This window comes from Tiliqua scincoides, chromosome 3, assembly GCF_035046505.1.
Source record: "Tiliqua scincoides isolate rTilSci1 chromosome 3, rTilSci1.hap2, whole genome shotgun sequence".
Lineage (NCBI taxonomy): Eukaryota > Metazoa > Chordata > Lepidosauria > Squamata > Scincidae > Tiliqua > Tiliqua scincoides.
Window position 1 is genome coordinate 196,312,729 of NC_089823.1, and position 12,519 is coordinate 196,325,247.

General features: G+C 44.0%; 1 protein-coding gene across 1 annotated transcript in view; it reads right to left on the bottom strand.

Annotated features, from left to right (window-relative positions):
* PFKL (phosphofructokinase, liver type) overlaps positions 1 to 12,519 on the bottom strand; it is a 49,055-nt gene that overhangs the window by 1,568 nt on the left and 34,968 nt on the right. Inside the window, exons 12-21 of the mRNA XM_066620790.1 lie at positions 11,132 to 11,195; positions 9,579 to 9,725; positions 9,155 to 9,225; positions 5,691 to 5,778; positions 4,472 to 4,624; positions 4,206 to 4,370; positions 2,842 to 2,903; positions 2,095 to 2,206; positions 1,833 to 1,932; positions 151 to 256 (exon numbers count right to left, since the gene is read on the bottom strand). Coding sequence (XP_066476887.1) covers positions 151 to 256; positions 1,833 to 1,932; positions 2,095 to 2,206; positions 2,842 to 2,903; positions 4,206 to 4,370; positions 4,472 to 4,624; positions 5,691 to 5,778; positions 9,155 to 9,225; positions 9,579 to 9,725; positions 11,132 to 11,195 — 1,068 coding nt within the window. The remainder of the gene's footprint in view (positions 1 to 150; positions 257 to 1,832; positions 1,933 to 2,094; positions 2,207 to 2,841; positions 2,904 to 4,205; positions 4,371 to 4,471; positions 4,625 to 5,690; positions 5,779 to 9,154; positions 9,226 to 9,578; positions 9,726 to 11,131; positions 11,196 to 12,519) is intronic.

Sequence of the window (12,519 nt, forward strand, 5' to 3'; positions counted from 1 at the left end):
TTGTATCTGAAGAACCCTGACAACATCCCAGTGCCCATCTACCCACTTGTTTGTTCCACAAGGTCTGTCTTATTCTTTGGCAGAATGTCACCTCTCTGTTGCCCATCTCACGCATTCCATGGCTTGGAGAGTGGAAGGAGTGCTACTTACTCAAAGTCAGTGACTTTCTTGAGTTCAGTCACAGGGCTAAAGGACACAGTCTTCCTCCTCAGACCTATCACACAAGCAGAATCTGCAGAATTGGCAAATACTCGGCCTGTGGAAACAAAAGAGCCTCTACTTGCATTAAATGTAGGCAGTTTCTATATCCAACAAACGGTGCAGTATGACATTATGTTGCCTGGATGTGGTGACTCTGGAAATCTCCAGCTTCTATAACCACAGTAGTTAGCAGTACTAAAGTACAATAGCTGCATGTTCTTCTCATCCAATAAGGGCAAATACTGAAGCACCAGCCTCATAAGTAGCCCATAGAAGTATTGCTCTCAGTGGCTTCACAGACCTAGCACAGCAAAGAGACTCAATTCTTAGATGAGGGAAATTCTTCTGAGTACAGCAAGATGCTTCAAATAGTAAGGGCTTCCTGGATAGATTCTGATGAGTATAATTAACACATTTTTGCCTGGCCCACAGGTGTACACATTTGGTCCCTGTTGCTTATATACAACGTTGGGCAGGAATGACTCTTTTTGTCCATTTAGAGGGTAAATATCAATACCCCTCTTTTGCAAGGTGTTCTATAAGGGGACTGTTATGGCTTTGAAACAACACTTTCCTTAGCCAAAAAGGCAAGAGGGTATCCTAATATTACGTGGGATGGTGGTGGAATCTGAAAGGGGGCATGTTTGTTATTGCAAGAGGGAATGGAAGATGTATACAGCAGCACCAACTACCAACACAATACAGGGGGCCCCCATATCTGCAGATCCCATATCCACAGATCAGGTCCAGGTTCCCACCCCCCACACATGCCCCCTCCAGAAGTGAGGGGAGCTCCATTCTCCTCACCTCTGGAAGGTCCTCTGAGCCCAGTAGAGGGCACAGTCATCTGTCCTCAGCTCAAAATGAGCCCGTCAGTGAAAAAACTTTCACTTTCAGTTTCTCTGCGAAACTGGAAGTGAGGTTTTTAATACCTCAAAAGGCATTGGGAGACCTGGGGAAGCGTTCTGGGACTTTCTGAGCCTCCCAATGCCTTATGAGGCATTAAAAACATCACTTCCAGTTTCGCAGAGAAACTGAAAGTGAAGGTTTTTTCACTGTTGGGCTCAGGATCCTCTGAACCCTCAGCTCCAGAGAGTGGGGGGAGGCGTTTGCCCATATCCGCAGTTCTACTGAACCAGGGGAGTTCCAGAACAGAACTCCCATGCATATGGGGCACATCTGTATATAAGAAATCTATAACAAGGGCATCACAATCCTGTCTGGATGCTGCACAACAGCTACACCAACAATTTCAATGGTTTCTGCTGCAAGTCAAGACCTAGCTGTGCTGCTCCTCCTTAACTAGGAGAGAAAGTGGAAAGGCCTGTCCATCACGGCAGTAGGAAAGCTTAGAGGCAGAGCAGCCTCAAGGTACCTGTCTCTTAACAGAGTGGCAACAGCTCAGGCAATGCGCAGTGGCCCTTCCTCTGCTAGCAACTACCTTATTAAACTTCCTCAGAGCTGACTATCAACTGTGGATGGTTCTGTAATGGTAAAACTAACTGTTGTGCAGGAATTTTAGCTTAGTATACAAGAACTTTAGCCCATTGTACTGAAATTCTAAGTATTTTTCCCACTATAGAATTTTGCAGCACACATTTTCAATGTCAAAAAGGATACTCCCAACATACCCTTGCGGTAAGCTTCCTTCAGTTTATCTGACATCCACAACACAGCTTTCACTCCCAGCTTGGTACCATAGTTACGGTCAAAAGGGGTTGGAGCACCTCCCTAAAATTAGAGAAAGGAAACTGAAGGAAGAGTCAAATGGGTAAACCGTATCTGTTGATCACATGGATGGGTGAGATCATTATTAACTACTGGTCAAGTTCTCTGTGCCCCCTCAAAGTGTCAACACTGCCTCTTGGCAACATACCATCCAGTCCCACTTACCTGTTGGAGGTGGCCTAGGACATTGATCCTGCAATCGAATATCCCTTTACCCTCTGAGGAGTATAAGTTGTAGAGGAACTCAGTGGTATAGTGCTCATGGCACTTTTCATTGCTGAGGAGAAGCACAGGAAAGAATGCACTTGGAGATGCTAAGCAAGGATGAATACATCAGTTGCACAAAAGACAGCATGGAAAAATTTTCTGGTTGCTGACTGGCATTCTGCCAAACCCAGACACATCACGATTTTTAAACCATCCACCTCTTTTCAGCGTTTCAGAGGCTTCTAGGCTTCAACACCTCCATTTGTGCTGAGTCACTATTCAGTCACACTATAGAGATGTAAGTCTTGGCAACACTCCAGGAATTGGGTCAGCAGTGTTACACACAGCAGTGCCAACCCTGTGACCCAACAGGTGATGGCATCCTGCACTATCAGCTCATGACTTCCCATAGGTTTTGCACAGCATACAGGCCTGCCTAACTCTGCTGAATGCAAGGTTTGCTCCATGTTGACTGGAATGTTTTTCCAATTAACCCATTTTTTTAGAATGAGCCCAAGATCTCTTTTTGCTCTTATCAGTTGTTAGAGACATCTCAACCTTCCAAAACTTCTGCTCCCATAGGGCAAGCACACTTCATTTAAAACAGTGCACTCAGAAGCTCAGTTTTTTACAACCTCAAGTTACACTTCTTTTCTTCACAGCAATTGTGGCACGGACATTGCAGAGCCCTTTCCCACAACTCACCGTAATACTAGGCCTCTCTGAATGTCCGTTTTCATTTTGTCAGTCAAATGCTCAACATTTGCCTGGAAAGATACAAAGAGCAGTACAGTTTATTGGACCAACTCTTACTGAGCAACAAGAAAGCTGAGCTCTGCAGACAAAAGGAAAGAGAAACACTTCTGAGTTACATAGAGAATGAATTAGATAAGGATACACGTACTTTGCTCGCATCTGAGAATCCAAAGCCATTAAGATTCACAGACAAGAACTTAGCAAGAGGGAAGCAGAGAAATTTAGCAACTCAACGAATCCAGGTGGTTGTTCAAAACCCTTGTTTTCAGAATCTGGCAGCTACAACTCAGTCCTCAACACAATTATATGAACATCAGTTATACAAACTCCTAAGTAAATTCATTTAAATGTAGTGTCCTTTAAATCCAGTAACCCAGGGCCCATACAGTTCATTCAGTTCAAAGACTGAAAAGGTCAGAGATGGAACAGTTATTCTGAGAGAACTTGCTACCATGCACTAACTTGTTCATGTCCATGGTCATTTTCTAGACCTGTGGGGCATACCAAGTCATAAGAACAATTTTGTTTCACCCCATAGCAGCTATTGGCATATTAGGTGCACTGCATGCTTCAACTATAGAAATTCTAATCATTTTAAAATTACTTTTTTTGGTGGGTGGGGGAGACATTTCATCTGCAGTGTTTTCAATTGCTTTGTTGGCATTTGGATTGCAGTGTCTTCCTGTGTAGGGGGACATGTGGGGAAACACAGTCTGTCTTCCAATGAATTGTTCATAGAGGTTTTGTTTTTGAATATGACCTGGCAGCCATTAGTGGTTGTCTGGGCAATAACTGATGCACCTAATGATGGAGTTTGCAGAATGGACCCCCACTAGTGGTGCATACCTGTATAGTATTAGAGCCAAATCCTAATACTTTCCAGCACTGATGCAACCATGCCAATGAGGCGCACACTGCATCCTGCGGTGGGAGGACAGCTATGGAGGCCTCCCCAAGGTAAGGGAATGTTTGTTCCCTTGCCTAGGGGCTGCATTGTGACTGCATCAGTGCTGAAAAATTGAATAGGATCGGGCCCTTAGTGAGGTACACTGTCACAATGAGCTCTTGCACTTCAAACCTTATAACTACATCACTGTTTACAGTAAGATTCTATTGATAAGTGACACATCCTCAGCAAGATATGTTCTCTTCTCCATGGACCTTCCTTCCCTCCGCACCCATTACCAGACTGCATCCTACCTGTTACATGATCAACTGATGCAGAGAACCTTTTTTTGCCATTTCACTGTATGGAAGCAGTGAACACAACAGTGAGCATACCACATACATGCAGAGATTCACCAGCAGCTCACCTTTAAGTCGTGAATGGTGAAAGGTTCTTCATAGACATAGGCAGCATCAGCTCCCACTGCAATGCCAGTCACTGTAGACAGGTAGCCGCAGTAACCCCCCATAGTCTCCACAATGAACACGCGTCGCTTAGTGCCGGAAGCAGACTGTTTGATGCGGTCACAGCTCTGTGGCACATACAAGAGAAATACATTGATGGGAAAACTTTATTAATTCCTCGCCCCAAAGGTTCATATTCCCTCAGTTTTTTAGCTGCTAGATATTTCACCTCCATGGCAGCATTGACAGCTGTATCCGACCCCAGGCTGAAGTCAGTGCCAGGAACATTGTTACTGATGGTAGCTGGTATCACACACATGATGATGCAAAGCTCTTCATGCTGCCCACGTGCTTCCACCAACTGTAGAACTCCTTCATATGCCTGCAAAAGACAAGAGAGTCAGAAACAAATGCCACACAGTTGAGCCCAAGCATTGGGTTGGAGGAAATACAGAAAAAAGGGGAGACTGGCATCTTTCAGCATCTTAAGAATTTTAGTTCACCTTTAGTTGAGCAGGATACGCCTGCCTTTAATAAATTCAAGTGTTTTGAAGGTTTGGTGGACAGTTTCCAAAACCTTTTCCTATTGACGGTTACTTGGTACATGGTCACTCAGAGTGCAAGTTCATCAAATAGTCAGCATTGCAGCTGTCAACAGTAAAAGGCACTGTTCAAAAACAGACCCAGATTTCTACGGATATCAGAAGAGAGGAGCCACAGGGACTATATGTAAGAATTTTCTCATCACAGTGTGTCGGCAGCCTAATCCTATCCTGCGCTGGAACAGGCAGGCCAACTGACTTACACCATATCCAGCACAGGGTAGGACGTAGCTGCTGCCAACTTGGAGTAAGGGGATTTATTTCCCCTCACCCTGTGTAGAGTGGCAGCCACCCCTTGGGCCAATTGGATCTGCCCAAAGGAAATCCCTGGTGCAGATCTGAGCAGCCTGGTGTAATGCTGGGCTGACATCCATGATGGGGATACATCCATTAGGATCCATCCATATTAGGATACAGCCTAAATAATGCAGGCCAGTCCCACCCCCCTCCTGGTCTGCCCACTGGTCCACCTTCCTCCACTCCTAAATGATCCCAGCCTCCCACCACCCTCTCCAACCCCCTGTGCTGGCCACCCTCAGACGGTGCAAACTTACCCCTGCCCTGTTGGGATCCAGCACCAGGAGGCCGGTGCGCATCCTCGTGTCAGCCTACCCAGCTCATGAGTAATTGCAAATGTACTTTACAACACATTCACAACATTCCTAGACTGGCACAGGGGACTTGTGGCAGCCTAAAGTTAAGTTAGGATTGTGCCCCATGTCTTGTACTTTTTCAGCACACTGAAGAACTAACATCTCTACAAACATGTCTGGCCTAGCCTTTTTGGAACAGGGAGAGAGATATTTCTCATTCAATCTTGGAAAGACCCAAAAAGTTTCTCCACACCTCAAATCCTCCAATGACCAGCAGTGCCTGGATGTTAAAGTTCCGGACTTGTTCAGCAATTTTTTCCATGCAGGTCTTTGGGAGAGTTCTGGCAAACAAGAACAAAGGTTGTTAGAAATGTTATATCATGATGCCTGCATCAACCATTCATACGATTTGTGGTGACTGGGGGGAGAGCTCCCTGTGCAAGCACTTCTTTCCTTTCCACAGATCTGGCTCTTTGCCTAGCGCTAAAATGGTAGACCCTGCTATCGTCATGACAAAGCCAGACAGAGAGGGTTCATCCTCAAAAGTCTCTTTCCCAGTTATGTAGAATATCCCCCAAAAGCTATGCGGTAGTGTGCAGTGTTCCAGAGAACTGGGGCAAAGCTCCAAGTTCAAGTGATAACAGGGAGGTGATGAACAAGCAGGCTTTCAAAATGACTTGGGCAGAGGCCAGGTGTGCATTCTTAGCAAAAGGTATAAGCAAATAATTCCAGGCAAACTTTATTCCAGCAAAATAAAATTTCTAATACATCTATCTCACAGACCCTTACTTCATTTACTCAGATGTCACCTTTTCTCCATTACTCCTTTCTAGTCAAGCCAAGGTGCATGGAACTTGACCACAGTCAGATTTGCCTGGAGGGAGCCATGATAGAACACATACAAGCACCCTTGAGTTCAATTTTAAGAGACCTACATTCTATGATGTCATTATTCCATCCAAATGGATGTTTTATGACCATCTAGACACCCACATCCTACACTGCTGGAGTGCCCAATGGACTGGTACATGCCAATCCCAGAGGTTGGCTGGCTAAGAGCTATTGTTCTTGCTAAAACAAAATGGTGAAGACAACCAATCCACCAAATGAACTCTCTGGCTGGCCATGCATTCTTTCTACAATGATGCTGATTTCAGCATGTCATAGTGAAGCCTTAGATGGGAAGAGGAGAAAGGGAATTGAATCACACCCTTGTTTTATGGAACTTGCTATTCAGTATAATTGCCTGAGCACAATGAAGGGAAAAAACACTGAGTGCCACAAAGCAAGCAAAGAGAGATCTGAAATTGTCCAAATTAATTTGCTTCCCTGGATCTATTAGTGCTTTCCAGACAACAGTATGAAGCAAAGACAGGATGCACCAATGGCCAGCCTTTGACAAAGCATGTACCTTGCCAAGGGAACAGACTTTCACATAAGCGCAAGGGCCAATGCCAGCCACTTAGACACAATATGCTCTTTGTATTGCTTCCTGAAGAATGAAAGGCTCTAAGTTCAACAAAGTAAGTGTGTTTAATAAACCCATGCACCCACTTCAGCCAAGTTAACTACTGAACAGTACAGTTCACATTGTCTCCATGTCTTAGATCAGTGATTTTCAACCTTTTTCATCTCACAGCACATTGACAAGGCACTAAAATTGTCAAAGCACACCATTAGGTTTTTGACAATTGACAAAGCATATCAAGTTGCCAATGGGGGGCTCACATTTCCCATTGGCCCTACTAATAAATGACCTTCCCCAAATTCCTGTGGCACACTTGTGGACCACTCGTGTCACACCAGTGTGCCACAGCACAGTGGTTAAAAATGGCTGTCTTAGATCATCAGTCGCCAAACTTGCAACTGCTGTGTTACAAAAAAGCAGTCCCTGTTCAGACCGGAGTTTACTGATCTGCCAGGTCACTGTATGACTTCTACTGATATGGGGAGACTAGGACACTCTGGGCAGTCGCATCTGCTGCCCAGCATCCCAGTAGGCTGCACAACAAGATGTTCGGGCAGATGCAACTGCCCAGAGCATCTCTATCCCCTGATCTCAGTCTTGTGGTGACCTTGTGGAATGGTAAGTGTTGGTCATGGGGCGGAAGGGTTACTCCAAACCTTGGATCTGGCTCCTGGGTCAGGGTTTGGAAGGCCCTGTCTTATATAGAAGATAGGTGTTCAGATAAACAGGTGCACAATGCAAGAGGAACTTATCTAGCTAGCTACCTCACAAAAAGTTATGACCATTCCTGTCAACAGTCCAGAGCTAAGCAAACTGCCTGCATGAGAGGACATTATCTGAAGTTCAGAGAAGTTACTGGGTAGCTACTGCAGGTCTGCACTTTCCAGACAACTCCTACCATTCTTCCTGACGAATGTTGTTTGTTATATTATACAAGTGAAGCAAGTGAAGTTTGAACAGGAAAGGGAAAAGACATAACATGCACACCCATCCCAGGATTTCTGCCATGCACTTGCAATCTGTGACTGACTCAGTGATATATATGCCACAATGGAATAAAACAACAACATGGTCAGATGATATGGTAAGATAGTGACCACTGCACAGCTGAAACTGAGGACTACAAGAGAACAACGCTTCCTGCTACACACACCCCAGAGAGGACTGAATTCTACAGACATTTTTCACTGATGAAAGAGTCCCAGCCAACATCTTCTAAGCTGGCTTTTGCATCCAACTATCAGTCAAACTTAGTTCCTCTTCTGAAGATGGTGTGTTTGATGCCAGCAATGCCCATGAGTTTGAGATGAACACACTCTTTCATGTAAGACCAAGATTTGGCAGCACGTACACCTTGGCATTCCTGGCATTCCACAAGCGGGATGGCCACATTGACAGTTATAGCTTGTTCTGAGAAGATAGGCAATGAAAAAGAAGGGGCATGTAGCACAGGAGGTTGAGATTTCCTCAGAGCAGGCCAATGAAAAGGTGGGGTTTGGTATAGACAAATCCCATTGTAGTAGTCTGTTGTGCACTGCCAAATCAGCTAAAGCTTTCTGTGAGAAGGGGAGGGGGGAAGAATTCTAGGGCCATGAACTAACAATAATGAAGGATTCTGTAAAGATAACACAGCAGTGCACAGACAGTCCAAATCATTCTTGGCATGCACTGGGATCATTTTTCCATTTCCAACAGCTAAAAAAATAAAGATAGGGGCTTGATTATTTGAAGTCCAGTTTTATAAAACAGGATAAAACTGATATTAGGTTGTAAAGGCGAAAAGTGCATGAAAAGCAAGCAATCCTGAAATGGAGTTCATCATTCTAAGAAAAGGATTAACACAGTAAAGAACATGCACTAAATTCTAGACAAGCCAAGTCTGGTGAGCTAATAAGCTAAAGCCCATAGAAAGTAGCTGAAAAAAAACATAACAGGAAACAAAACTGCATAATTTCCACCACAATAGGCAGACAGATACAAGATAAGTGCTCACCAAAATCCCTCAACTTTAAGAACAGTTCAAACAATAAAATAAGCAGCAACACATAAGTTGTTGAATTTCCTTCCTTAATCTTTTTTAAGAAAGGTCAGGAAAGAGTCAGAATACCCTGTAAAGTGTCAAGGCAGGTGATTCACTTGGTGATTCACTCATTTCACAGTTTTAAAGAAAGCATCAGCTTAATCCTGTGTGATCCCTCTTTGTTGCTCCCCGCCAATGGAGCAACAATCTGGTCTAGCATGGCACTTACCGCTTGGTTCCCAGCATAGACCCACCACGGCCCAGCCAGCCTGCAACATCATGCCAGCCCACCTCTCGAATCTACAAAGGGAAAAAATGTAATTATGTCCTTTGTGATTTGGACTAATCATTCCCAATCAGTCTAAACGTTCTGTCAACCCTGACAAAAACAATGACAAGAAACAATGTCATTTTGTGAGGGAAAATCACAACTGTATTTTTTGGCCTGATAACCTATTAGTGCCAACTCTTAGTCTTCTTTTTCTAAGCAGGAATTTCAAAGTCTTTCTGTGCTGTGCCTGTTTGCCTTATGAACAAATACACAGAGTCCCCAATGGATGTAGCTTGTCCTGTTCTAGTTCCAAAGAAACAAGGTTGTGACTGGTGCTCCAGAAGGAAGCAGGACTTACTCCTTTCTTCCAAGACAGACTTACCTGTCCCTTGCTCAAGCCTTCAAAGCCATCATTCACCACATACATTTTGTGACCTTGACAAATCCCAACACGCACAGCTGACCGGACCGCTCCATTCATGCCTGCTGCTGGGGCTCCCACGTTCAGAATGGCAATGCTGAAATTGCTCTGTGCAGAAAGAAAGAGGATACTAAGCAGTCAGCACATAGGCTGAAGGAGCCACAGCAGGAGTGATGTGATGCTCCCAGGATGTGCTGATGAGGAAGTGCCTCCTCTTTTCCACATAGTCGTCTAATATAAGTGACAAAGGGCCAAACTGCATATAGCCACATTCCTGTTACTAATGACCAAATACCTGCCCAGATCTTGACTTGCTCTCATCTGCTTAAGCAGATACTTCAAGGCCTTGCTTCCACATGTCCCATCTATCTCCCCATACCTCTCGGGCCTGACAATGAAGGTTGTACCCTTGTGATGTAAATGCATTGTGTAATTGTGCATTTTATTATTAAGTGCTACTGAAATTTGAGGCAGAAATGAGGATTGCTTTTGCATCCCTTTTTTACCACTCAAGCAGAATGATCCAAGAAGCTTCCCCAGTAGGGTAAGGAGATCCTTGATGGTTTGCAAGGATACCTCCAATTTCTCAAGGAAATAATTGTTTTGCAATTGTTTGGTTGTTTACAAAATTATGTTTTGCAATTGTCCAGGAGATAGCTCTCCTTTCACCACTGCCCTGAAAGCTCTTGATTGGATGTACAGAATGGATACTCAAGTCACTTTTATTATATTTAGCCACAGGGCAGTACAACAAAACTCCCTATTAATGGCAGGAAATGTAATGGGTACAACACCCAGAAAAACATTACACCACAGGAACAGCATTGAACAGCACACTTGCATATACAAAGATTCCACGTAATAAGGAAAACACTGCATTTACCTGTTATTTCCATTGTTTCTAGACATGTAACTTAAGTGCAATTTGTTCACTAATCAGGGCAAGTCCAGCATCCTGTTTCCCACAATGGTCCACCAGCTGCCTCTAGGAAGCCCACAAGCAGGAAAGGCATTCTTCCTACCCAAAAGAATACCAGTCTTGCAACTGGTATTCAGAGGCATACTGTCAAGAAGTAGTGTATAGGCACCACAAGTGGTAAACCCCAGACAGATCTGTCATCAACCTCTTTATCCAATTCCCTTCTTAAAGCTACTCCAACCTAGCATCTATCACCACATCTTGTGGCAACGAATTCAAAAAACTAGTTATGTGCTATGTCCGCTGATCATTTTAGTTGCCCTCTTTGAGTTTTCCAAATAATGCCTTCATTAACTGACTCAATGCAGCTCTTGAGCCTGCTTCCCAATTACTTGGTGAGTTTTGGGTTTGCGCAAATTGAAATACATTCTGCAGTCCTGTGTACATTTAGACACATGCAAACCACGAAGATTTAAATGGGATCTCCTTAAACTGTCTTTGTGTGGGATTACCGCAATTCACTTTTACATCACAGTACATTGGAAAAACAAGCACTCAATTAAGCACCTGTGCCTTTGATCCCTTGCCTCCTCACCTTTTCACGAGCTGGCTTCTGATGTGCAAGTAGCTTATAAATGTTCCAATTATTTTCAAAGCTCCTGGAAAACAAGTCCACAATTACACTGGCCACCCTTCACTCTTGGCATTTCATAGTCATCCCTAAAATCTAGTCTGCAAGACGGAATATGTCATCCCCCCCCCCATTCCTTTTGGATTCAATATCATACAAACATGATATTTGAAATGTGACATCCCAGATTTTTCTTTCAGAAGATGTACAAAATACATTGCCTGCAAAGAATCTCCATGAACTTTAGGATTGTCAGAAAAACTGGCTAATGGAAAAATGCCAGTTACTTCAGAATAAGGCAAGTAAATTATCTAGTGTGCATCTTACAGTGCAATCTTTACCATGTCTACTTGGAAGTAAGCTCATCTCATTCAATGGGACTTTCAAATAAGAGTGTATACATTAGAGAACTCTCAAGTCCTTCAACAAATATTTGCTCAAATAAAAACTAAACTACACACATTTGCCATTCTCAAAACAAAACTTGTTGGAGAAATCATTTAAAGCATAATGAAACAATTATTGCCCTTATTCACTGATGTCAGCCATTTCCTCAAAAAGTTAAGCCTATGTTTTCTTACTGATTAGTCTGATAAATGATCCAATGGTCTGCTATCGCTGCCATAGTGATGTTGGTTTAAGACAAGAAATAGTTATAGCTTGCAGTTCCTCCCTTGGGAGAGAAGGGATTTACTAATGGCCCAATCCTACTGAAGGATTACAATGTTAGAACTCATGTTCCACTGGTGTAACTGGCTTTACAGCCATTGCAAACACGACTAGGCTTATGCTTACAGCCTGGTTGCCAAATGCAAGCAGGGAGTGGCCAGCTTTGCGCACCAATAGACATCCCTGCCGGAGAAGGTGAGACGGTCCAGGGGTTTGGAAGGAAGTGCAGAGGAGATTGAATGGGGTAGAGGGAGGGTGGAACAGGGGAGGGGTGGGCAAAATGGGGCAGTGATGGGGGTAGGGAGGAGGGTGGATCAGGCCCAGGAGGGCAAGATCAGAGGCAGCAGCAGCAGCCAAAAATCAGCAGAAGCCACCCTGGAGACATTGCTGCTGCATTGCTATAAGGGAATTTAGGTAGAATTGGGCTGTTAGGAGCATAACATTACCAGACTGTGAATAAAATCTAACTCTTATTTCCCATTTCAGTAGTCATGGGAGTGTATAATTATGGACCAACTGTCTCTCTCTGAGCACAATCCTAAGCTGAAGATCTATCGATACAAGGTGCTGCAAACGTGCTATAAGGCACTTGCAACACTTGGAGAGTAAGCAATGTCAGTGGGAAGACCATCGCCCCACCAATGCTGCATCCAGGCCTTCTGATGGACAGTGCAGGTAAGGTT